Source organism: Bos mutus, chromosome 28, assembly GCF_027580195.1.
Source record: "Bos mutus isolate GX-2022 chromosome 28, NWIPB_WYAK_1.1, whole genome shotgun sequence".
Taxonomy (NCBI): domain Eukaryota; kingdom Metazoa; phylum Chordata; class Mammalia; order Artiodactyla; family Bovidae; genus Bos; species Bos mutus.
The window spans coordinates 16,242,385-16,270,092 of NC_091644.1; the positions used below are offsets into that span (position 1 = coordinate 16,242,385).

The following is a 27,708-nucleotide window of genomic DNA, read 5'->3' on the forward strand; positions in this document are numbered from 1 at the left end:
TAGATGAGGAGGGATGAAGTCAGCAAGGTAGGCAGGGGCCAGATTATGTGGGGCATAATAGACCATGGCTATTTGAATTTGGGTTTTATTCTGCTTTCAGTGGAAGCTAGTAGAGTTTAATCAAAGAAATAATATGATCAAATCCATTATTTAGGAAGATCAGTCTAACTCAAGGAGTTTCTTAACCTCAACATTACTGACATGTCAGGCTGAATAATTCTTTGTTGTTGGAGGGTGCCCAGTGCATTGGAGAATGTAACATCCTTGGCGTCTCCCACTGATTCTAGTAAAACCTTTCTCCTGGTTGTGACCAAAACATCTCTCAACTTCGCCAAATGTCCCACTGGGGACAAAATTACTGTTCTGTCTGTACAAAAGCTGTGTGTTAAGAATGTTCACATTAGGAGAAGCAAAATGGCTCCTGTTTCACATGAACTCTGGAGAAATTGATGACCTTCAGAGGTGTTTTATTTTGTTTTTGCAGTTTATGTGGTTAAATACAGGTAAGGTAAATGTATGCTATGACTACTGTTAAATGTGCCATAGCAGATATCTACAAAAAGTTTAGTTTGGTGCACAAAGGGAGTCTACCCAAGAGAAGGTGAGGAAAAGGTCAGGAAAAGCTGCTTGAGGCAGGAAGGAGATGGGTGATCTTTGAATTGAATCTTAATAGATTCATAATTGTTGGAAGGCATACAGTGCTTTCTAGGGAGAGGCAGTATGAAGAAAGGACCTCTGATCCTAGAAGGCCTTGTCAGGAAAGAAGGATGAACTGAAAGGATGAAGTGGAAAATCCAGTGGTACTGCCTGAATAGGCTAGTGGATATTTGGGCCTATAGCTCAGAAAAGTGGGCTGGAAATAGGCTTGGAAAATAACCTCTCAAGGTGATAGGGCAGAGGGAAGGGCAGGGATGAAATCAGCAAGGTATTAATAGTAATATAGAGCAAAGAGAAGTAAGGACACCCTTGTTATGGAATGCTGAGATTCCAGAGGTCTCCAGGCAGACTGGGCAGAAAGGCCCAATGTTTGCCAGACAGACTGGTGGGAGCTGGGAAATTAATGCTGGGTTCCCAGAGAGTTGTGCAGTATCGTTTAAATTTTGGCAGTGACCTTTCTCAAGTACCTTAGATTTCATCCCTGTTGTAGGGCCATGCATATTTTGCCCTTCCCACTTAAAATTTTCATCTACCCTATCCCACCCCCATGAGGAAGCCTTGGATAAGTTCTCGAAGTTTAGTGTGCATAGACCTACCTTGAGGACTTGTGAAAACAAACTGCCAGGCTTCACCTCTAAACTCTGGAGGTGAATTAACTAATTCAGAAGGTCAAAGGTGGAGCCCAATAATTTGTGGTTCTAACACGTTTCCAGGAAATGTGGCGGCTGCCAGTCTGGGGACCACAGTTTGAGAACCACTGTAAAAGGTAGCTGTCTTTTTGTTGCTTTGGAATATAAACTTTCTTAATGAGTTTAAAATACTGCTCTGGGCCTTGAAATGCCCTCAAATGTTTAATGCTAGTGTGTGTGTAAATTAGATAGGGCTCTGGTGTGACGGGAGCCTAGAATCACCTAACAACTCCCTTCTGGAGTGGTTTTGATTAATGAATCTCGTATTCCCACTATTTATCATCCCCATGAATATTCATTCCACAAGGCACTATTAAAAGACACCGTTCTTGTCCTTAGAAGATAACCAGAGAGGATTGCACATCAGGCAGAGAGGCTGCCCCTGGTCTCCAGTCTCGAGGCCTCTGCCGCCCTCCACTGATGCCTCAGAACCGGCTGAGTTTCTCAAATGGCTTGAGAGAGCCCGGAAGGAACTGTGATAAAACTGGCTGGTGCATCCGAAAGGACCTCCTCCTCGCAGGTGGAGCGGCGACTCGGGGTCGAAGGGAAAGCCCGAGCCGGGGTCCCAAAGGTCGCCCGGACGGGCCCCGCCGTCACCGCCCTGTCCTAGCCCAGAGGCGTTCCCGGCCGCGATTGCGGCCCTAACGGGCTCCGGTGGCGGCCGGGCGCCCCGCCCTTCCCGGACCCGCCCCCGGCTCCATCTTGCTCCGGACCAGGTTGGGCCGTGACGCTGCTCCGCGGGGTCAGGTGAGGAACGGCGCCCCCTACCCTTGCAACCCCTCTGCCCCTCGGTTACCTCGCCCCGCCCAGCTCCGTGGCCGGCCACCCGGGAGTGGGCGGGGCCCCGCCTGCGGCCTCGAACCGGCGCGGGGGACCGGGGGGAGGCTGGAGGGGCCTATAGGCCCCAGGGGTGGCCGGCGAGCCGGTGCGAGCATCTTGGGACCCGGGCTGCCTGGTGGGGACGTTCGGCCGGGGGTGCATTCGGGCGGGGTCGGCGAGGTGGCCAGACCACGGGAAGTCCTATTCGCCGGCTGTCTCTGCCCCTCGTCTGTCCGGGGATCCTAGGGAGCAGTGAGGCCTCCGGCGCAGGCAGGTGGACCACAGGTGGAGGGACTGAGGCCAGAGGATGGGCCTGCTGAAGCGGCCCTCTAGGAGAGCTGAGTAGGAAAACCAGCGAGCAGCTGAGTCCGACTAGATTTCTTGGTGACACAGCAAATTTAGGGAAACTTGGGGAATTTGTACTTTGCTTAGTGAGCCCTAGGACGAATGCGGAAGCCTGAAATTGTACATTGGCCCAGGTTTATAATTCTTGGAAACTATTGTAGGAAGTAGCATTCCAGATTTGATTCCTAGTTCCTAAACGGCAGCAAACCTATGCGGATATGAGCCTAACCTGGGTGAACTCTTCTTCAGAAGAAGATGGCTGATGTCCACCGTAAAGTGACAGAAACGAAAGAAGTCGTCCAATTGCCTCTAAACTTCCTTAATTTCTGCCAGTTGGTGGGGAACTGATCTGATAAAGTAACCTGTCCTAATTAGATAATGAGTATAATGAGTTACCTACCAGTCAGGGAAGGGGTTTCAAGCACTAGATAAGGAGGTAGAACTACTGCAAACCGAAGCCTTTCAGTCCTCACTGGTGGTGACCTGCCTCCAGTTCTTTATCGAAGAGCCCTTGCTGACAGATTTAAATGGTCCTTCCCAATCAAGAGGCAGATTTTGGAAAATCGTAGTATCTACTGTTGGCCATCTTCATTCACCCTTCCTGTTTTGTTTCATTTGTTTCATAAATTTGGAACAGCTACCTCCTGTGTTCCTGGGCATCATGCCATCTCAGACTTGCCTAGGGAGACCCAACCCTTTTAGTAGTTGACTCACTGGGTGGAGATGGTCTGGAGAACCAGGAATGCTTTTCTAGTCTTTTAAAAAGTAGTTGCTGACTAAGAATGTTGAAAAGGACGTAAAAGCTGTGGTTCACCAGTAAAGTCTAATTGTTCTTTGGGCAAAATTGAGTAGTTTGTTGAGTCACCCTTGGGTTTGTTTAAGCTTTGTACAAAAGCTTTTAAAATCTGAAATAGATGATACATGCATAATTCCAAAAGGTCTATCGCTACTTTGAAAAGTCTCCTTATGCTCTAGTTCTCCTCTCCGAGGTACTGTTTCCTACTTTGTTGAGTCTACTTTCAGGGATATTCTCTATATACAAATAACTATGTTTTACACAATTCGTTGCAGAGTATCTATGCAGTTTTTTCATCTTGCTTTTTTCCCACTTAATGTGACTTAGAGATGGTTTCTTATATGAATAAAAGGAGAGCTGCTCATGTTTTTTAATTCAACTGTTTCTTTTGTATTGGAGTATAGCCAGTTAACAATGTGAGTTTCAGGTAGACAGCAAAGGGACTCAGCCATACATATAAGAGAGCTGCTCATTTTTAATAGTTGCGTAACATTTTATTGTATGGCTTTCTGTAATCTGTTTTAGCTGTCCCTTATTAATGGTCTTTTAGGTTGTTTTTAATGTTTTATTTTAGCCACACTGTATGGCTTGTGGAATCTTAGTTGCCCGACTACGCCCTAGCAGTGAAAGTGCTGAATCTTAACCATTGGACTGCCAGGGAATTCCCTAACCTTTTTTTGTTACAAATAGTGCTGTAATGAATAGCTTTGTATGTATAATAATTTTGCATTTTTGTAAGTATTTTTATAAAGTACATCCTGGAAATGGCATTGCATTCTACTCTTTTAAATTATTATTCTTTAAAATATACCCAGATTCACTTTCTTAAAGTTGCATTGTTTTCTTATATGCAGATAGTGTTTATCTTCATTCTGTTCTGACACTCTTGTTGGCATAATTCCTCTAGAACCCTTTAAGGTAAGACTTAATGTAGTAGTTTTAGACTGTAGAAATAGGACTTTGTCACTGGAACAGTTCCTGAGATTCAGAAATTTAAATAACTTATGTAGTCTTTGGTGCTATAACACTTGTCTTTAAAATTATTATTAATTTCTCCCATAAATTATTTTCAGACTTTTTCTTTGGAACCTGACCTCTTTTACCCTTGGTCCCTCTGACTGTTCTTAGAGGGTATTGCTTCTCCTTTATTCCTTTTATCAACTGGGCTTGGAGAAGAAGGGGAAAAAAAGTGATTTAACATCCTTTGCATCCAGGTCTTTGGATCCCAGATGACTGGTTCAGAACTGTCTGAATCAGTATTCTTATTATCTTTCTTAATAATTTTTAACTTCCGCTAGATATATGCCCACTCATTTTCAATTTAGCAAGTTTTTAGCTTCTGCACTGTGCTATGTCATAAGGGACACAATAATAATTTAAATTTATTTTCTAATTTTCCTGTACTATATATTCAAAAGGCAGGCTACTTCCCCCTGCCCCTCTCATCTCTTTATCAGCACCTAGAACAGTGCTTATTACATTATGGGTTTTTGTAAATGTTGAACTGGATTTGTTTGGGATCTTTTTTATTTTAACTGGAGTATAGATTTACACTATTGTGTATATCAGTGTTAGTTTTAGGCGTATAGCAAAGTGAATCACTTATACATATATCCACTCTAGATTCTTTTCCCATGTAACCCATTACAGAGAATTGAGTAAAGTTCCCTATGCTAAACAGTAGGTCTTTATTTGTCATCTATTTTATATATATTAGTATGTATATATCATTGTTTGGGGTCTTGATAAAAGAGAAATACAAATCATTCATAGCTGTACTGGGGAGAAGAGCCAAAACACACATTGATAAACTTGCCAAATTAAATGGTAGATTCAGAAATGCCTAAATATTCTGATATCAAAATATTGCTCACAGACCAGCAGCAACAGCATCACCGGGAAGGGTAGTTAGAAATACAGAAGCTCGGGCCCCATCTCAGAACTACTGAGTCAGCCTGCCTGATAGGCTCTTTCTTTCAGAAGATGTGATTTGATTTAGATTGTGACAGTGTATATCTTCAAAGGTCTTATTCCTTATATGAAATTACAGAGGACATTTCTTATTGTTGTTACAGAATGTCATACCCAGGCTATCCGCCCACAGGCTACCCACCTTTCCCTGGATATCCCGTAAGTATTGCCACTTAGGATACTAAAATAGCTCATGTCCTGGGAACAGGTGTTGCATAGGACCAGCCAACCCATGACAGATGTTACAAATATGCTAGAGCAGCGGTCATAAATTCAAACAGCCAGAAGTACTGAGTAGAGTACGTGAGTGAAGGCAGGGTTGTGGAGGAACTACAAGGACTTGTGTCACCTATGGAAAGGCACCTGTTAGTCCTCTTCAGCCTGATGTGTCCATACAGGGAGGTTGATTCAATGTTGCTGGATATTCTATTTCTTTAAGTAAAGCTTAAATATAAATAAAATCTAGATTTTATATGAAACTGCCCATTTTTTTAAATTGGGAAATGCATATTTTAAAATGTTAAATACTGTATGATTCAATACAACACGTATGTAAACTAAATCCATCTTATGAGTCACTGGTTTTTAACCTGTGTGTTGGATATTCAAATTAAGAAGGGCTTGACTCAGAGAACACAAATTGCAGTGGATTAGAAGGCCCTGGATTTGTAGTTCTGAGACTTTTAGTATTCTGAGTACATGTTATAAATGTGCTACCAAGTTCTACTTTGCTGTTTACCTGTACTGTTCCGAGGACTAACCTCATAGCTGAGGTTAGTGTATTTCAGTTTTATGCTCATAAGTATGTAGGGCTTCTTTGTAATTCTGGGTAAATAGAAAGAGGGGCCTATATGGATTAGTGACAATATGTGTACCTGTGTGTAAAGTGAATATATAGTTCTCCTGAATTTGTCATAAGAGAAATGAAATTTGTAACTATGTTCCCAGGTCCCTATATACTAAACTGGACTCTGGCAACCATTTCTGTCAGTATAGGCTAATGCTAAAACAGACAATCTCAACATCCCGATGGCTCAACACAATAAAAACCTATTTCTTGCTTACTCCAGTCTCCTAGAAGTCAGTGGTGGGGATGATGGGGGAAGTGTGTGGTAGGGAGCTAAGAGACCTTTTTCCATTTCATCCTGTGGGTTTTCAGGCTCCTTCTATCCTCTGTTGCCTTAGTATATTGACTCTACCATCCTCTAGTGCTTTGGAGTCCTCCACTGGATTCTTTGCTTCCAGCTGGCAGATGAAGGAAATGAGAGAGGAAGAGACATCTTAGAGGATTGGGCAGGTAGTCATGGGGACCAGGCTGGAAGTGGTATACATTACTTCTGTCCACTTCTGTCCACTGTCCTTTACCAGTATTCAGTCATATCCTGGGAAATGTAGTCTCTGTGGCCTGGAAAAAAGTTTAGTGAACGTGTAACAGTCTCTTTGGGCTTTTTCCCAGGTGGCTCAGTGGTAAAGAATCCACCTACCAAGCAGGAGAAGTGGGTTCAATCCCTGGGTCAGGAAGATTCCCCTGGAGAATGAAATGGCGACTGATTCTAGTATTGTTACCTGGGAAGTCCCACGGACGAGGAGCCTGGCAGCTACAGTCCATGGGGTCTCAAAGAGTTGGACACGACTTAGTGACTAAACAACAACAGTCTCTTCAGACTTAGACATTGCGTGATCTGAATTGAGGTCCCAAATGTCACACCTAGTATGTGCTCAGGTCACTTTTTTATTCTTTCTGTTATACACAGGTCCAGGTGTATTACAAGAAAGCCATGAATTCTTCTCTTTAGGGTAGAGAGGCAGGTCTTTCCCATATTTCCAGGTGCTAGGAGAATGAAGAAACTATACTGAGCTTTGCTAGTTGTTCATGAAGCCTTGAGGTGTTTTTTGTTTTTTTTTTTTTAGCCTTGAGGTTTGAAAAGAGACACTCCCAAATAGAGAAACAGACTCTTCTTGCCTAACACATGTAGATTTACATAAAACTGAATTCTGACAGGTATCCTGACAAACTACTATACTGATAAACTAATATGAGATATCAGGACTTCTAATGGGCTTTTTAATATGTAAAAGAATAAGCTAGATCTTAACAGTTATCTCTGTTTTCTTAGCTAGGTTCTGTTTCTCAATGATCACAGTCATTTGAAAACTTTTCTGGTTTTTCAGCCTACGGGTCAGGAGTCATCTTTCCCCCCTCCTGGTCAGTATCCTTATCCTAGTGGTTTCCCTCCGATGGGAGGAGGTGCCTACCCACCAGCACCAAGTAGTGGCTACCCAGGAGCTGGAGGCTACCCTGCCCCTGGTGGCTATCCAGCCCCTGGAGGCTATCCTGGTGCCCCACAGCCAGGCGGAGCTCCATCCTATCCTGGAGGTGAGTCGTGGGTTGTGGAAGTAGTGTAACACTTCTTTTCTTGTCTCTTTAATCCTTTTTGTTCCTGCTTATTTTGTATGAAATCAGAGTTTCTCTTAGCCTGCTTTCTTCCTTAGATAGTAAGGACTTAGCTGGCAAGGTAGAGGAATAAAGATTCTGAGGAGGCATGAAAGCTGGAGAATTCTCAGGAGCGATCTCCAAAATTCTGTGGGAATTAGAATAAATCTCATGGTCATAAAGGACTAATGGTTCACTTGATAATTTGTAATCTTAAGAACTGATTGAGACATTTGATTTTAGCATGATTGTGACCTTAGGACAGCTCTCACCACAAGATGTAAAAAAAAAAAAGAAAGAAAAAATTTAGCACTTTTATATTGTAAGTCATTAGGGCAAACGAAAGAAGTAACATTTTTTTAATGTATTTTTTAATGGGGAAGGAGTTGTTGAGAAGTTGAATTTAGACCAAAGGGACTGCTACTGTAGCATTATAGATTATTTCTTTTATTATTTGTAAAGTTTTCACTTCGATCATGAGACCTGTCACTATAGTTTATTTTTCTCTCTTCTTCTTCTTCCAGGCCAAGGGTTTGGAGCCCCACCAGGTGGAGCAGGCTTTCCTGGCTATCCACAGCCACCTACACAGTCTTATGGGGGTGGCCCAGCACAGGTCCCACTGCCTGGTAGGTATCAACTGTCCAGAAAAGCACAATGGCTTGATATTTTGAATTTTTCAGTTGCCATTGAAAGAACTTAGTTTGTGTTTGGGATCATCTTTAGTAAATGTTTATACTAAATACTTATTAGGTACTATCTGGTTTCATGAAAGTGTATTAACCTGATAAAAAAGGTTTAATCATAAGATGGAAAGAAGGACCAGTTTTTTTCAATTAAAAAAAATTATCTCTCCTGAAGCCAAAAAAACGAAACCTTTAGGAATTTCTCTGTCATTCGTGTAACACGAAGGGAATGAGCCCAGAACCATGTGCTGCCATCCTTTCCAAACAGAATCAGAATTTAATCTGGTTCAACTATTTTGTTCTTTTTAAAGTATTATTTTTAAAGAAATTATGTTAAATTGTTTTAAAGAAATTACAACATGGAATATTTTTAAAGGTCCTTGTGACCAAAGTTGTTTTTTGATTCAGTATATCATGATACTTAAAAATTATTCTAGTGAATAACATAAGTGTGAGTGTTCTCATATGTTTCCATATTCGTAATAAATCAGTGCTGTTTTGAAAAAATAAATCAGTTAATACCTTTTGCTGTATTTTTTCTTAATATATAGGTGGTTTTCCTGGGGGAGCGATGCCTTCTCAGTATCCTGGAGGACAATCTCCTTACCCTAGTCAGGTATTTTTGGTTCCTGTCTTTTAAATTAAGTCTGCTAAAGAAGGGCCCTACGCCTTTATTGATCTTAGAGATTTCCTTGAAGCGGGGAAGATGGTCTGTAAGAGACACTTAAGACTTTAATCTTTGCTTCTGATAGACTGCATGCGCTTTGGTCCACCCGTGTCCTGATGACTTTGATAAGACAAACATAGGTCCCTTCTCTCAGGTGATGACACCCATACTCTTTTTTCCATAGAGATTCAGTCATTAGATTGGATTCTTGGCATTGGTTTTAGTTCTTTTTCCTCCTCCCTTGCTGGCAGTATAACTATGAACTCAGGTGGCTGGGTGATTGATATTTCTAGCCGTGTTTTATGAAGTATGGTTTTATTTTCCATTTTTGCCTTTATAACTTTCCACTCTTCTTTCAGATCAATACAGAATCCTTTCCTTCCTATCCTGTTTTCTCTCCTGTTTCTTGGGATTATAGCAGTGAAGTGAGTAAGGTTTTCTAATGTTCACTAATCACTCAGTCCCCTAAACGTGCCTTCATTTGTTTCTAATTTCTTGTGTATTTGTCTCTCACCACTTCCTCGAGGGCTCACGATATCTATTTTATCTTCATGTCCCTGTAGTGCTTGGCAGGCCCTTTAAGCATGATAGTGATTAATGTCTGTTAAATTGATTTTTCAGTAGTCTCAGAAGGTCTCCCATATATCAAATCCTTGCCCCATTTCAGTATAGCTCCTTACTTTAATATTAAGTTTTATTCTTTAATTGACTTGTTAATTCCTTTATACCCTATGCAGGTTATTAGGAACATAAGCAGTTTTATGTTTACTTTATCTTGATTTTCTCATTTCATACTGTCTATTCATAAAAGTCTAGCGTTTTTAAGCTTTTTCTTCAGCTGGGTTGGGAAAGGGATTACAGTATTGGAAGAGAAACAATTTAGCCATTTTCTGGCTTACTTTCCTGATTTGAGGTATTTGAGCTCCAGAGAGATTAAGGAACTTGTCCCGGGCCACACAGCTAGTGAATGACAAAGCTGAGACTAGATCCTAGCTCTTCTGCTTTTCAGAACAGCAGTCTCTTTGTTAAAATATGCTACTTTACTGATAGAGTAAATGATATTCCTTGAAAGCCCATAGTAAATTGCTTTCACTTCTTTTTTTAAAAAATCGTTGAAAGTTGATTGTTAATCATATTATAAATCTGTAGCTATTCTAAACATTTGTTATGAGAATTTTTATTTTAGTTTAGTTTAAGCATGCATATACTTTTAAAGACATCATTTTATGACTGAATATAAAAGATTTTTAAACATAAAAACACTTAAAGTAAAATACACATATACCTGCAGCTTATCTTGTGTAACAATTACTACCTTAAACTAAAACCAGGCAGTTAACAGAGCAGTAGATTTTGGAAGAGCTTTTAGATGGAGATGGAATAGACTACCTCGTGAGCTCCCTGTCACTGAAAATCCGCTGGTGGAGGTTGGTTGCTGTGTGTGTGACTTGGTTGAGTAGTTCAGGCAAGTGACCTCTCTTGATTGATCCAGTTCTAATTCTATGGCACTTTTTCAGCAAGAAGGTTGGAATCAAATGGGTGTCAAAGGGTGGAACTCTTGGTGGCTGATAGTATGGGCTTTGCTGTGCTGGGAAATCCTCTGTAGTTAGAGATTTGACCTCAAAAACATGGACCCTGATTTCGAGTTCAAAATAATGCCTGCAGGATGATAGTATTCTCGATGACAAGAGACACTTCAAACTTAGACTTTGAACAAAGAATAAAACAAAGCCATTTTTCCCTCCATATGAAAAATGGAATAGGTTTTTGTTGTTGTTTTTGTTTTTAGAAACAAGATGACAAAATGCGAGTCATCAAACAGTACCTGATGGGAGTTGGTTTCTCTTTCTACCTAGTTCAGTGTATTTTAAACAGAACCTTCTGCCCTGCTTAGGATTTTAGTCACAATGGTTACATCAAAGGAAACTTTCATAGTTTTTGATACATTAAGCCTCATGTAAAGGCAATATGTTGAAAAAATTTTTCAACTTGAATATATGCTACAAGTAGAATATTTTTAGTTTTCCTTAAAACCACAATACAAATATTTCTTGTTAGTTCTTTGCTTACATTGCTAGCTTAGAAACTAGTGACAGATGATTGTTAGGCTTATTGGTAGGAAAAAATGTATAGATGAGTGGGAGGAATTACAGACTGTAAAAGTGTTTGCTGAAAGATGGTCTGGTCTGCTTCTCCCCAAACACTTTGTCCCCACTGCTGCTGCTAAGTCGCTTCAGTCGTGTCCGACTCTGTGCGACCCCGTAGACGGCAGCCCACCAGGCTCCCCCGTCCCTGGGATTCTCCAGGCAAGAACACTGGAGTGGGTTGCCATTTCCTTCTCCAATGCATGAAAGTGAAAAGGGAAACTGAAGTCGCTCAGTCGTGTCCGACTCTAGCGACCCCATGGACTGCAGCCCACCAGGCTCCTCCGTCCATGGGATTTTCCAGGCTAGCATATTGCTGTATTCAATGGGTATAACTTGAAATACAGTTTCAGTTGCCTACATAGCAGCTGAATAATTTTATATTTTGAAACGATGTTGATTTCATCTTTAAATGATACTTTAGAAATACTTGGTTAAATAAAATATATTATTAAAATTAATTTTTTAAAAATGTGGTGGGATATCATCTTGTCTCATCTCATCTCCCTTAAGCCCTGATTTGAGTCTTTTAAGAAAACTAATAAACTGTTTCATAACTTTGTATTCAGAATTTTTAAACTTAATTTTGTAATAATTTCAAACATTAAAAAGTTGTAAAAATTATATATGGTTTAGTTACTAAGGGTGTCTGACTCTTTGCGACCCCATGAATTGTATGCAGCCTGCCAGGCTCCTCTGTCCATGGGATTTTTCCAGGCAAGAATACTGGAGTGGGTTGCCATTTCCCCCTCCAGGGGATCTTCTGACCCAGGGATCAAACCCAGGTCTCCTGCATTGCAGGCTGATTCTTTACTGACTGAGCCAATTCCTATGTACATACCCTCTACTCAGATTCCCCAAATATTAACTTCTTACATAAATACAGTGATCAAGAATTGATGTTTTAATGACACTATTACTCCACCTTTAGACCTTATTCAGATTTCATTAACTGTCCCAGTAATGTCCTTTCGGCTCAGGATCAAATCCAGGATTAAACACTGCATTTGTTGCCATGTCTCTTCAGTTTCCTTTAATATGAAATAGTTCTTCAGTCCTTGTTGTTCATCACCTTGACACGTTGGAAGAGTACTACCAGTTATTTTGTAAAATATTCCTTTATTTGGGTTTGTCTGATAAGTCCCTCTGAGTAAATCTAGGTCATGCCTTTCTAACAGGAATACCACAGAAGTGATGCTGTGCCCCTAGTGCCTCTTACCAGGAGGCACTTACTGTTGATGTGCCCTCTTCCTGGTGATAATTGGTGTTGATCATTTGTTTCAGATGATGTCTGCTAGGTTTTCTGCTGTAATGTTACAAAGTATACACATTATACTTTTACCCACTAATTTTAGCATCAAATTAGTGATTCTTGCCTGAAACACTTATTACTGTGGTCTTTGTCATTGGTGATTTTTAAATTTCTTCATAGATTGGTGTTTAAAAAATGTATCCATTGTTTTGCTTTTTGGTTTATCCTTAAAAAATTGATGAATAACTCCAAGAGTCTCTAGTCATCAATTTCATTTTTTGTGCTTTTCTTATTGTAAGATGTTTTATTTTATGTCTAATAATCAGAGCCTATACTGAAAATGAAGAGAGATTACCAAAATTACATTGCTTGTTTGAAATCTCACTGGGCAACTCCGACTCTGCCTCCCTAAAGCCATTATTATATTCTTTAAATAAAATACTGCCACTCATCTCACACTGCTCAGGGATCAATCTCTTTTCCCCCCTATTCTCCCTTGAAGGAAACCAAGGCATAGAAAGATTGTGACTAACTTCACAAGCTTGACTGTCTTGTTTCCTGAAAGTTTGGCGTCTTGCTGTCTTTTGGCAGGAGAAGGATGGTCTGTATCTGTTCCGCCACAAAAATAAATATTCTTGTCCTGAAATCTCAGCACTGGCTTTCTTGCCTAAGAGTGATGATTGGAGAAGTCTTAAGTTGTTGTCTTATTAGCAGAGAAACCTGAGTTGGGAGGGATTTTTTTTTTTAAGCTAGTGTTTCTTGTATTAAAGATGTTGAACATTTTTTCGTACTGTTTTTCTCCCAGTTTTATTGAAACCCAATGGAAATAGAACATTGTGTTAGTTTTAGGTATGTAACATGTTGATTTGGTATATGTATATATTGGAGAAGGAAATGGCAACCCGCTCCAGTGTTCTTGCCTGGAGAATCCCAGGGACGGGGGAGCCTGGTGGGCTGCCGTCTATGGGGTCACACAGAGTCGGACACGACTGAAGTGACTTAGCATAGCATAGCATAGCATATATTGTGAAAGGATTAGATTACCACAACAACTGACTTGGATTTTATGCCTCTTGTTCTTAGCCTGCTCCGATGACTCAGGGAACTCATGGAACAATCCGACCTGCTGCCAATTTTGATGCCATGAGAGATGCTGAAGTTCTTCGTAAAGCAATGAAGGGTTTTGGTAAGGAAAACGTATTTTTGTCTTATTTATAGTAAGTTCAAGTGATTGGATATAAAGTAAAAATAAGGTTTATATCACAAAACCAAGTTTATATGTGAGCCTGTGTGCACACGCCTCAATTTAATCTAGCACCAGGCACCTTGTAATCGAAAAAATGTCCTCAGCGAGCACCCCACAGAGACCTCATCCTTATTTAGACATGTGTGGTTCTTTCAGGTACAGACGAGCAGGCAATTATAGATGTTGTGGCCAATCGTTCCAATGACCAAAGGCAAAAAATTAAAGCAGCTTTTAAGACCATGTATGGCAAGGTATGTTTTGTTTTGTTTCATTTTCTTTTTAGGACTCAGCAAGAACAGTGGCCTGTAGGCCCTGAATTCTATCAAGTTGGATACTACATTTTTATTAGTACTGATAAGTATAAAGTAGAGACAGCTAGACTTCAGAGACCCCAGAAGAGGTGTATTCAATATTTATTTCTCTTAAAAGCCTTTCCAATTCTAGAGTAGTCCTTGATCTCATAATCATACCCATTTACTATGTCTGATAGGTGACACACGTTCAGTAGAAAGTAGATTATGACCATAATCATAATCAGTACCTTGGTTCTCAGTCTTCTCCTTGAAGTGGGATTCAAGGACTTCTTATGTGGCCGTTGCTTATTCTTGGCCTGTGGCATCATCTTTCACTTCTCTCCCTCCTTGTAAACATATCCTGTTTTACAATTTTATAGAACCTCTTGCCATTCCCTGCACACATGCTTCTGTGGTTGATATATGTTGTTTTCTTGTCCTGGAATACCTTTTCTTCTTTGGCTGCATGGCAGACAAGCTCTCCAGGATTTGGCTTGTTTAAGCTACTTTGTGAAGTTTCTCTCATTGCTTGTTCCACTGTGATCTCATAGCACTTTGTAAAACCTCTACTGTAACTAATCTCAGTGCCCACTCCCTAAAAACTGTGAGCTGCCCTAGGGCAAACCATGTCATATTCATCTTTGTGTTTATAGTACCAAGGACAGGAACAATAACAGATAGCCACATAAATATTTGTTGAGTGGATGATCAGTGACTAAATCCAGCAAGGTTCTATGGCTGACAGGTGCCATGGCTTCTTAAATATAAAGGGCAAGAGTGGGTAGCATTGGTTTGCCATTCAGATAGGAATCCTAAAAGTTTTCTGACATTCTCTGGATCCAATTAACTTTTCTCAGAGTGGGAGTAGAGGCCCACTGACCTGATTCATCTTTTCTACTCTGCTTTCCCTCTCTGCCCAACCCAGAGTCCACTTCCTTACTCTTAAGGCTCCTTAAGCGACACAAGGTCTAGATTTCCCTTAGGGTTCAACATCAGACTCATTTTTCTCACAAAAATATTTTTTGTTTTATGAATTTCTTTAGTTCACATGTAGTCTGTGCTTTCTTGTCCTAAATTTTCTCATGTATCACTTTTGAGTTAAAACTAAATTCCCAGACTATTTTCCTTAGCCACCGCCACTTTTTGTTTGGACTTCTTATTAGTAAAAACCCTGTCCTCTAGCCAGCTGTGGAGTCTTTGGTCCCACATTCTTCTTTCTCAGTCAGTCAGTGAATATTGTTTCAGTGCCTGTGTATGCCAGGCACTGCGTTGTCCTGGCAACTGGTTATTGCTTGTCTTGTTGAAATAATCTGTAAAAAGGCTCTTTAGAAATGTGTCTTCTATCTCCTTTTTTTCTTTCCATTTACACTGTCACCACTCAAACCCAAACCTTTATTACTCCTTATCTAAATATTCCAGCAGGCTAAATTTCATATATATCTTTGGTCATTATAATCCATACTGCCTGTTGTTTTCTTATATAAAAATTTTCAGTGACTCCTCCCAGCATGCAGAATCAAATCCATGTTCTTTAGCTTGGTATTCAACGTAATAATCCAAGAATATAGTTACAACTTTGTTTTTATTAATGTCTAAAAACATTATTCGTAACAAAATTGGTTGTCTTATTGTCCCATTGAAAAAATTTTGCTCATTCTTGTGTCTATACTAAGTAATTCTCAACCTGAGCAGAATATCATAATTTCTTTCCAAATTTAAAAACACATGCAGAATCTCTGAGTATTCATTCTTGACATAATTTTTTTTTTTAGAAAAATTCTGCAGATTATTTTAATGCATATAGCCAAGGCTAGGAACAACTTTTCTGTTCTTGTTTGTGTCCCTCCTCCTTACCTGAAATATCTTTCTCCTTTCTCTTTGCTAATTTTTACATACTCTTCAATACCTTCACTAAAATTTTCTCTGAAGCTCTCTAGCCCACTTTAACTTTTCCTACTTCAACTTATTTCTGTGCTGCTTATTCATCTGGTGCTGGAGAACAGGCTGCTTTATTTTAGTTTTTAGATGTTTGTCTTTTCTTCTCAAATAAGAACACAATGATGATGATTTCTGCTTCCTCATAAAACAAGAACAGTTTTTTATACTAAGTAAATACGTGTTTATCATTTTATTAATTTGAACTATTCTTTGTTTCCGATTCCTCTTTTTTGGTACCTGGTATAGTGGCGGAACTACAAAAAGTTTATTATTAAGTATTTATTAATAGAACAACTAAAATATATCTTCTTGAATATAATAAGCTTAAATACTTAATTCTGTAGTGTATGATATTCTGAACAGAAATTGAGGTTTTCTTAAAGTAGTTCAATTCCATTTTTCTCGTATTTCCCTTAAAAATTTTAAGCAAAACAAAATTTGGAGAGCTCATATACTGAATTTGTGTTTGTTATGTAACAGGATTTAATCAAAGATCTTAAATCAGAGTTAAGTGGAAGTATGGAAGAACTGATCCTTGCCCTGTTCATGCCATCTACGTATTATGATGCCTGGAGTTTACGGAATGCGATGAAGGTACTATATGGCATTTACTTTGAGTATTTTATCCTATTTCAAATGTAAAACCCCATAAATTATGCAGTTCTGAGTTTACAGTGACAGGTAAACCAATACATTATTTTATACCATCTGAATATATAGAGCTTTTCAGTCTGGAGGCCAAAGTTATGTTTGGTAGAACATTAAGATTTAATAACTTCCAGAAATTTGCTTTTTGTTTGTAATTCTCTCTCATTCTCCCTTCATTTCACATAGGGAGCAGGAACTCAGGAACGTGTGTTGATTGAAATTTTGTGCACAAGAACAAACCAGGAAATCCGAGAAATAGTCAGATGTTATCAATCAGAATTTGGACGAGACCTTGAAAAGGACATTAGGTCAGATACTTCAGGGCACTTTGAACGTTTACTTGTATCCATGTGCCAGGTGAGTATTGAATTCAGTGTCTGAGTGTTGGTGGAGGGAACATTCTTTACTGCCTACTGCCAGTGGGCATTCTTTATTCCTTTTAATATCTAGCCCCCGTGGAATCTTGACATCTTTAAGAGGGACAACAGAGAATCATCTGTATGGGTTTCTTTGTTTCTGTATTGAAAATTATTTCTGTAAATCTGGTTGTTGTAAGGAGTCAGCAATTAACCACATGAAGGTTGTATGAAATCAGAAATCAACTTGAGGCTCTGTGTCTTAGAATGAAGCTGCATCTGTATTTTTAAGGTTAGCATTGTTCTGCCAGTTAATTGGGACCATCGGCTGAAGATATGCAGGTCTGCCATGCGAGTGCGACAAGAGTGAGACAGAAATGCAGAAAACATGTCAGCATCCACTGAAACACTGTGCTTAAGTACCGTCCTTGTTCTGATTCCCTAGATGTGCTGGCAGAGTTGCAGAAAATTCTCCAAATAGGGTATATGTAATGATACTATAAATAATCAGGGTATATTTGAAAGAGATGATGCAAAAGACTAGCACACTGATTCGGTATCAGGAGTTACTGGCTCTCCTGCTAGTGCACAAGGTTGGACAGTCTTGAAGATTCTAAAAGTAGACAGGCTCTCAGAGCAAAGGGATGTAGTTGCAGAAAAGGCAGTGTGCCAGAGCGTGTGGGTATGGAAGTGAGAAAACAAAGCAAATGGTGGGAGGACATTGAATTTACCTCAACCAGTAACAGAGCAGGAGGGTAGGTTAGCAGGAAAAGAAAATCAGAAACAGAGTTAATGCTAAAAAACGAGTATTCAGACTTTAATGAGGTGCTGAATGTCTCTTTATGCAGGGTTCAGGGCCCAACCATTTTACAAAATAAAGAGCCCTTGTCCTGGAAGTGGCTTTCTAGGACAATGGGACCATATTGTGTGCTTGAAGCCAAAGGCAGTCATCTGGGGAGTTGTTGTTGAGCTCCTATTGCCTGTGCTGTATTCAGCCCATTTAGAATAGGCTTCTATACATTGCTTGTGCCAGTGCTCTTCAGACAACAGTTCCTCAACCTTCAAGGAACACATCTCCATTCTGTTCCTCAGACAGACACTAAGACTCTAGAGGGCGACCTTTTCCTTGTTTGGGTTTGTGTTTCTGTTTTAGAGAGAAACCAACTACCCAAGTATAAGCTTTACTCTTATTCAGGCCCAGAGCTTCCTCTCTCCCTCCCTCCCCGATCCCATCCCAGGGAAGAGTTTGGTCTATAAATTGATACAGCCTGTCAGTACTTGTGTTATTTATAGCTTCTTCTTAAAGTCTCACGCATCATTTTTATGCATACATTCATAATAAATACTTACATATTAAGATTACACTTGGATGAATGAAAGGAAGTTCACGGAGCCTCTATATTATATGCTTCCTCTTTTGGCTTAACTTCCTTGGAGGGAGGGGCCTTGTCTTGTCTTGTGGCCCCACCACATAGCACATCCTGTTGGTTCTGTTCCTCTGGAGAACCCTGACTAATACAGCCTGGTACAAAATAAGTGCTCCATACCTTTCAGGTACATGGTGAATATAAAGTGGAACTCAGTATAATGCTGATCTTAAATCCCAGCTAAGCAGAATCATACTTTGTTAATTTGAGTGGTAGTTCTTATCTCCTAGGAGACCAGGTCCTCAAAGCATGGCTTAGGAGTCGCTTCATCATGAGAAATCTAAAGTTACTTCAGACCTTGGAGTTCAGGGATATCCAGCTTCTGGGACGTCTCAGTGCGTCTCTCCCCAAGCTAGACGAGAGACAGTGCTCACTGGCTCAGAACTTGGACTGATGGAAGGAGACCTTATCACCAGAGAAGCGAAAAGTGAAATTCCTTTGATGGCCGAGGGATTTCTCCCAGAGGGTGGAAGTGGCTGCATTGTTAGTGTTCAGGACTTGCTGGATCATGAGTCTGTGTGTGTGGCCACAGCCTCTGGAGGTGCTATAGTTTGCAGTTTCAATACATACCAGTCTCTTTCTCCTGGCCCAGTTACCACCCTTCAAAGCACCTCCTCAGAGAAGCTTTCCTGGACTCTCCTGGGCCATTTGTCATTCCCTGCTCTGAGCCTGCATTTAATTCCCAGAGATTTTGGTTGTAGCCCTACTCACTCTTTGGAGACATCTTTTATCTCCTTCATGGGAGGAATGGAGTAGTGATAATCATTTCCAATCTCTGTGGTTTGTATCATACCTAGACTTTCAATACCTGCTACTGGAGAAATGTTTATTGAATAAAAACAAAAAAACCCTGCAGCTTGTAAACCAAGGATCAAACCCAAAAGAGTGATTTATTTAAGAATCCCTGTCTCTTTAGTCTATCGAGAAAGCTTTTTAAACTGAATATCAGTAAAATTTTCTATACCTTCAAAAGTAAAATGTCTGTGTAATTTTTTATGGAAACGTTTTCTAATTTAGCTCTCAAAGCCCTGTAAAACCTCTCGTTTTAATATAACCTCATCAAACCATGATCTACATTATAAAATCCATAGTTGGCAATGTAATAAAATATTAGTTACACTAGTATAGTTTCTTTGGAAATGAAAGATAAGCGTGACAAACTTTATGCATTAATTTTTAGTAAATTGTCCTTTTAAATTCAAAAATGACCAGATTGGAAAACCTTGTTTTAAAAATAAGACTTGTATCACTTTCTTCTAACTCCTGCATTCCTTTTTTTGCAGGGAAATCGTGATGAGAACCAGAATGTTAACCACCAACTGGCTCAGGAAGATGCTCAGCGTCTCTACCAGGCTGGTGAGGGGAGACTAGGGACAGATGAATCTTGCTTTAACATGATTCTTGCCACAAGAAGCTTTCCTCAACTGAAAGCTACCGTGGAGGCCTATTCCAGGGTATGAGCTTTTCTTTTGAAGATTTTGCTTCTATTTTAAGGTGTCAAAATATTTCAACCCCTATACTTTTTTGTCTACAGATGGCTAATCGAGATTTGTTAAACAGTGTCAGCCGTGAGTTTTCCGGAAATGTTGAAAGCGGTTTAAAGACCATCTGTAAGACACTTTTCCTGTTTTCGTGATTTGCTTTGTTTTGTTTGTAAATGAGTGAGGCTTTGAATAGTTGTTCCCATTAAAAGGTGATTCTTAGTATAGCCTCCCTGGAGTCTGCTTAGGCAGAGACAAGATAATCCTGTGTTTTTATATGCAGTTCCCTATGAATGGTTGGTGGTGTGATCAAATAGGATTGTTTTGGAATTATTTGGTCGTTATTTTCTATGCCCTTCTTGAGGACTATACAAAAGTATATAACGGATTGTAGCATTTCCATTAAGGTAAATGGGAAAGCCCTAAGGAAACTACAGAGTGCCACCACACAAAGCATCATTTTGAGCCCCCAAATGCCTTTCAAGTATTTAGCCAAATGAGACTCTTTTCCATTTGAAATTAAAAACCCAATTTTTGGTCCTGACGTCCAGAAGCTTAATGAAATGGAAATTTTGTTCTCATGGAGAATATAAGACTAAAGAGAATATTAGTAACACATTGGTATTAGCAATTGAATATCTTATAAATACTACTATTGTAATTGTAGCTAACACAATAATGTACAGTTAGTCCATCTCTGTGAAAGGTAGAGCCTTTGCTAACTTAATTTTCCTATTATCATTCTCAAGTCTGTGTTTTCTTATTTATATTGGAATCTGTCTTACATCCTTCTTTCAGTCAAATGATACATTTGACATCTAGAATTCAGATTTTAGTCATTATTCCGTTTAGTTAGGTATTACCAGGGTACAGTTGCTACACATTTTCTCATGTTAAGGGGGGAAAATGTTAAGAATTTTAAGTGACTGCATCTGTGGAGAGAAAATGGGATTTACTGGCCAGAGGGAATCTTGTAGAATTGAAGGTAGACTATCTGATGCAGCTGGAAAGAAAGATGGATGCTGAGAAAAATCAAGGGGGAGAGCACTCTACAACTCACCTAAGATTTCTGAGATAATTACATAGGAAATGATCAAAAGCAGCTGGAAGTGATAGATGAAGCTGGTGTGTGGACATCTTTGTCATGATTTCACGTCTGAAGCCTCTCTCACTTTCAGTGCAGTGTGCCCTGAACCGCCCTGCCTTCTTTGCTGAGAGGCTCTACTATTCTATGAAAGGCGCCGGCACAGATGACTCCACCCTGGTCAGGATTGTGGTCACTCGAAGTGAGGTGAGGCGCTCACTTTCTGTCTGATCTTCACTTGATTTTGAATATTGACTCTTTTTTCTTAGCAATATTAAACACAATTTTTCTTCTAGTTTTATTGAGATGTAATTGACATACCTCACTGTATAAATTTAAAGTGTGCCGCATAGAAATTTGACTTACATACATCAGGAAGTGATTATCACAGTAAGTTTAATGAACATCCATCATCTTACAAAATATGAGATTAAAGGAAAACATTTTTCCTTGTGATGAGAACTTTTAGGATTTACTGTCTATACATAAAGCAGTGTTAATTATATTTATCACATTGTATATTACACCCCTAGTAACTTATCTTATAATGGGAAGTTTGTGCCTTTTGATTGTCTTTCTCCAATCTGCCCCCCTCAATCCGCTACCTCTAGTAACCACAAATCTTATTATCTTTTTGTTTGAGTTTGTTCATTTTTGAAGTGTATTTGCCTACAGTACTCTGCTGGTTTCTGTTATAAAGCATTGTGATTTTATATTTCTATACATTTTAAAAGGATTCCCATGAAAAGTCTAATTATGACATATCACCATACAAAAATACTACTTAGTTATTGCCTGTACTCCCCACTCATTCACACTCTTCACTCATTTACTTTGCAGCTGGCAGTTTGTACCTCTTACTCTTTCACCCATTTCCTTCCCACCCCCAACCCCTTCCCTTCTGGCAGCTACCTGTTTGCTCTTTGTGTCTATGACTGTGTTTTGTTATATTTGTTCATTTGTTTTTTCAGATTCCACATGTAAGTGAAATCATGCAGTATTTGTCTTTCTCTGTCTCACTTAGAATGTTAATTTCTTAAAAGTTCCTCCGTTGGTTGTCAGTCCATGAGTGACGTTAAGAAAGAGCTCTCTTTCACTGCTGGCGGAGGTTGTATAAAGCATAGTGTTCACCTTTTTCCTGCTGTGAGAGACTTGCTTTAGTGAAACAGACTGCCAGGAAATTCAAGAACAGTTTATCTTTTGGGTTTCATTTTGCTTATGTAAAAAAGTGGATGAGGGAATTCCCTGGTGGTCTAGTGGTTAGGGTTCGGCACTTTCACTGCCAGGTTCAGCACTCAGGGATTGAGATCCTGCAAGCGTGAGGCGCTGCCAAAAAAAAATCAACAGGAAGCTGTATGAAAGACCTATGTAGATCAACCCTATTGGACATAGAAATTCTTAAAATTTAGCATGCACTGTATAATAAAATAACTTAAAGTTTTATCTTTATCTTTTTACTTAAATATAGCCTCAAATGTATTCCTTTCTTTGACTTAGTATATTTAGTAGACTTTTTTTAATTGAAAGAAAGCATATACTACGAAACCATATGAAAGAAGGTAAATCATTTTTTAAAAGACAACTATAATACAATATTTGGAAAAACTTTGTTGTGTCTTTGTTTTTAGACTTAAATTTTCTAAGCAGGATCTCTTTTTCTTTATAATAAAATACACATAACACAAAATTACCATTTTAATCACTTTTAAGTGTATAGTTCTGTGACATTAAGTACATTCCCATTGTTGTACAACCATCACCACCAGAACTTTTTCAACTTAAAAAACTGAAAATCTATATTCATTAAATAATAATTCACCATTTTTTTGCTTCCCAACTCCTAGCAGCCACCATGCTATTTTCTATCTTATGTATTGCAATATTTGACTACTCTAGCTAATTTATATAAGTGGAATCATAAAGTATTTGTCCATTTTAACATTTTTAGGGTTCATCCACATTGTAGCATGTGTAAGAATTTCCTTCTTTTCTAAGGCTGAATGATATTCCATTTTATGTATACATCGTGCTCATGTCCGACTCTTTGCGGCCCCAGGAACTATAGCCCACCAGGCTCCTCTGTCCATGGGATTTTCCAGGCAAGAATACTGGAGTGGGTTGCCATTTCCTTCTCCAGGGAATGTATACACTACCTTTAGTTTATCCTTTCATCCGTCAGTGGACACTTGGGTTGCTTCCACCCTTTGACTGTTGTGAATAATGCTGCTTTTAACGTGGGTGTACAAATATTTGAGCCTGTGTTTCACTTTTGTGGATACTCAGAAGTGCAATGGTTGTGTCATGTGGTAATTCTATTTTTATTTATTTGAGTAATTACTATACTGTTTTCCAGTGGCTGCACCATTTTACATTCCTACCAGCAGTGAACAGGGATTCCAACTTCTCTGCATCCTGGCCAACACTTTGTTAGTGCTGGTAGAAATGCTAGCTATAAAATGTCAGTCCTTTGGTGTTTTTTCCCCTCTGCTTTGGTTATACTTAGGATCTTTTCACTATTAAAGAACAATTTAATAAATTATCAGTTTTCTTTAACTTTTTTCTAATATTACAAATATCGTGTCTTGCATGCAGATTGATCTTGTCCAGATAAAACAGATGTTCAGTCAGATGTATCAGAAGACGCTGGGCACAATGATTGCAAGCGACACGAGTGGAGATTACCGAAAGCTGCTTCTGGCCATTGTGGGCCAGTAGGAGAGGTTTTTATAAATGAAGGAAGCTATTCAAAGCTTATCTTCAAAGCAATGACTGACCTGCATGCAGCAACATCAACCCTCACCTAACCAAAAGAGCTTTTACTAAGGACCGTGTCAGGGTATTGTGCTTGGTTTGCACATGTGGTTATTGCCTTAATTCCAATGTTCTTTTTTTCTCTATGTACAATCAAGTAAAGCCATATCACAATGATGAAGTAATAATGCAATGTTTGTAAAGCATAATTCTCACTGCTCTTATTCTAAATAGGACACCGAATTGAGTAAAAGTCACAACAGTTTCAAATTCTGTGTGATAATATTGAATAAATTTTAATAAATAATATTGAACATTAGATAAACCCTTTGCTTTCCATTGGACAGTTATAGTTGGTAGTATGTCAAAATTGTATTACTTTTTAAAACAAATTCAGCTGTTTTGACCTAAAAGAGTAATTTGCATCTTACTTCACATAAATCAGTATTCTATATTCATAAACGTTGAACTTCCCACAAAGAAAATAGTTTAGTATTGGCTGTAGCAGCTTTTTAAAAAGAGATTATATGTTTATATGCCTAAAATATATAGCCTACTTTTATGTCTACTAAGACTGCCTATAGATCTTTATTGGCCCTTGATTTAAAAAAAAATTATAAAATACTTTTAGTTGCAGTTTAATCATGATTCAAGAAAATGAAGCTTGACACATAAAAGGTGCCAAATTAATAAATAATGAAACTTAAATCATCTTCCTGGGAGATTGAATATTAGGTCTTTGGAGAAGTCGTTCAGGAACTCAGTTAGTGCTATAGCAGTGTGATTTCAAACCTGGGTTTATTCCCAGTACTGAGCAATTGCTTATTATGTTGAGCATTACAATAGGTAGTTAGGGAAAGTACAAAGGAAGGAGGTTTGTAATCTAGTGGGTGATCTAAACAAAACTTAGGATACAAGGATATTGTTACATTATAAATTCTTCTGAGAATAATAACCCTATTTGTTCTTTTTGTTGAACTCCCTGGCACAAAGCAGATATTTAATATATATATGGTGAATGATTGTAGTAAAAATTGAGGGAAAGAAGAGTAAATATCAGTTATAATTCAATGAACAGTTGTTTGGGGGTAAGTGCCAAGGGACATACATGCAAGGTGGTATAAGACACAACCTGACTCTTAGAGAGAGAGGCCTATGTACAAGTGTAGTGTGAGGCGAAAAGCCAGATACACTGGTAGAAGGGTAACAGGCCAAGATAGATTTCTGACATAGATTTTGGAAAAATAACTAACAGCAATAGGATTTGGTAAAGGAAAAGGGGTGTAAGTTATTAAAGGAAGAAAATTTGTGAGGAATATATTTTTAAACTTTTAAAGATTGATATATATCATACCATTCATCCTTTTAAACTGTACAATTTAGTGGGTTTTTAGGATATTCACACACTTGTGCAACAGTCACCACAATCAATTTTTGAATATTTTCATCACCCAAAAAGAGAACTTAAATCCATCAGCAGTCAAGCCGTCTTTCCTTTCTTCCTGCCTGTCCCCTGGCAGTCACTAATCTACTTTCTGTCTCTATGGATTTCCCTCTTGGGGGCTTTACGTATGAATGGAATTACACAGTGTGTGGCCCTTTGTGTCTGGCTTCTTTTAATCAACGTACTGTTTTTAAGGTTCACCTGTGTTGTAGCATGAATCAATACTTCATTCTGTTTATGGCTGAATAATCCATTGTTTGGATCTACATTTTGCTTGTCCATTTATCAATTGATGGACATTTGGGTTGTTTTCACCTGTTTACCATTATGAATAAGGCTGCTATGAATATTCACGCACAAACTTTTCTATGGACACAAGTTTTCAATGCTCTTGGCTATAATAATAGGAGTGGAATTGCTGGCAGTAGTATCTTTATGTTTAACTTTTTGAGGATCTGCCAAACTATTTTCCAAAGCAGCTGTACCACTTTACAGTCCTACCATCAGTGAATGAGGCTCCCAGTGTCTTCATTCTTCCCGACACTATCATTGTCTCTTGGATTCTAACCATCCTAGTGGATGTAAAGTGGCATCTCACTGCAGTTTTGATTTGCATTTCCCTAATAACTAATGAATATATTTTCTTGATTGGCCATATTTTCTTGATTGTCCATTTGCATATCTTCTTTGGGAAAATATTAAAATGCCTGTTTTTAAACTGGGTTACTGAGAATTCCCTGGCAATCCAGTGGTTAGGACTCCATGCTGCTGCTGCTAGAGGCCCAGGTTTGATCCCCTGTTTGGGGAACTAAGATCCCACAAGCCACATGGTCCCAAAAAAGATTACGATGTGTGTAAGGCAGGATAGTTATCTCAACACAAATACAGTCGCAATCTTCACTTGGGAAAAAATCCAGGGAGAAACGTCTTACTCAACAGTTACATGTTTTTATATTTCAGAACTTTTATGACTTATAACACTAACTTTAAAAGCATTTTTCTCAATTTTTATAATTTTAACATGTTTATTAGCAGAAATGCAATTTATTTTTAAAATTAGACTCTGGTGACTATCCATGGAAAGTAATGTGTGAGTGTGTGTATAGTTTAATAATTTGTTTTGAAATAATTTCAAATGTATAGAAAAGTTGCCAGGACAGTACAAAGAACTCCCATGTCCTCTTTACCTAGATTCTCATACAGTTAACATTTTATTGGTTCATTACTTACTCTGAGTGTGTGTGTGCATGCATATGTCTTTTGTTATTGGTCTTTATTTGAACTGTTGGTGGGTTGAGAGAGCAAACTGCAGTCATGCTGTCTCATCACTCCTAAACACTCCAGTGGGTGTTTTCCCCTGAACAGGGTCACTCTTCTACATAATGGCAAACAATCTTCCACATCAGTAAATAAATATTGGTACAATACTACCACCCAATCTAGTAAGCCTATTCAAATTTTGCCCACTATCCCAACAATGTCTCTTCATTTCTGGGTCAACATCCTATACAGAAATACGTACTGCATTTAGTTGTGTATTTTCAGACTCCTTTAATCTGGAAGAGTTGCCAGTCTTTTGTAGCTTTACAGTTTTATTAAAAGGTACAAGCTTTTATTATAGGATGGCTTACAACCTGGGTCCTTTGTCTGTAGGAATACCACAAAATGATGCTTTGCTTTTCTCAGTGAGTCTCATCAGGAGGCATAAAATGTAGACTCGTCCCCACACTGGTGATGTTAACCTTGATCACTTGATCATGCTGGCTTCTTAAATTCACTGTTTTTCCCTTTGTAATTGATTAGTATTCCAAAATCATGCCAGTAAACTACTCCTTATCAAATCTCCACATACCAGCCTTAGCACTGAAGACTCCTGTCTAAATCATCCACTCCTATAGTTGGTGCCAAGTGGTAATTCTCTATTTCAATCATTTCCTCCCCATTATTGGATTGGCATTCAACTGCTATAAAGAGCTTTCCTTTCTCTTCATTATATCAATGTGAACTTGTGTATTCCTATCTTATTCAACAGATTGTAATCCATTATTATTGTTTACTTTGATGTTCAAATTGTCTGATCTGGCCAGTAGCCCCCCTCAAGTGGCTCCTAACAGTGTAACATTTTAAAGTATGTATACTGCTAAGATTCATACACACGGTGAATAGCTATAGTTCATTCATTTCGACTGCTTTGTAATATGCGATTTTTTAAATATATTATCAGTGTATTCATCCTCTCTTCCTTTGGGTTGTTTCCAGGTTTTTGCTATTGTATTTTGCCTTTCCAACTCTGAGGTAATGCTGAATTTCAAATGTATTAAATTTTTCCATTAACATCATATACTTGGAGTCTGTTTATTGTGTAAATATTGCACACTAGAAGCAGAGTGGTTTTGCATTCTTCCCAACAATGTGTGAGGCACTTATTTTGCAAATATTGTCTTAGCTGCATTTTTCACGGAGAAAGACTTAAATCATCTGTTTTCAAAATCGTTTAATAAAGATTTTTATCTTTAAATAAATTTCCTTTTGGTTTGTCTATTTATGGAGGGTTATTGAAAGAAAGGAAATGGCAACCCACTC

The 27,708-nt window shown here is 38.7% G+C and overlaps 1 protein-coding gene across 3 annotated transcripts; it reads left to right on the top strand.

The window, feature by feature from the left end:
* Window positions 1-1,736: 1,736 nt before the first annotated feature.
* Window positions 1,737-27,647, top strand: ANXA7 (annexin A7). Of its 3 annotated transcripts, XM_070364734.1 has the most exons (15): window positions 1,737-2,093; window positions 4,161-4,224; window positions 5,382-5,436; window positions 7,450-7,654; window positions 8,236-8,337; window positions 8,946-9,010; window positions 9,421-9,486; window positions 13,541-13,643; window positions 13,860-13,954; window positions 16,415-16,528; window positions 16,769-16,939; window positions 19,649-19,819; window positions 19,900-19,975; window positions 21,025-21,137; window positions 23,523-27,647. In XM_070364734.1, the coding sequence occupies exons 3-15, from the start codon at window positions 5,383-5,385 to the stop codon at window positions 23,643-23,645; spliced, it is 1,458 nt and encodes a 485-aa protein (XP_070220835.1). In that variant the 5' UTR covers window positions 1,737-2,093; window positions 4,161-4,224; window position 5,382; the 3' UTR covers window positions 23,646-27,647. The 3 variants fall into 3 exon arrangements, with proteins under 3 accessions (XP_070220835.1, XP_070220836.1, XP_005910141.1); XM_070364735.1 differs by lacking the exon at window positions 4,161-4,224; XM_005910079.2 differs by lacking the exon at window positions 9,421-9,486 and having other exon boundaries at window positions 1,740-2,093.
* Window positions 27,648-27,708: the final 61 nt, after the last annotated feature.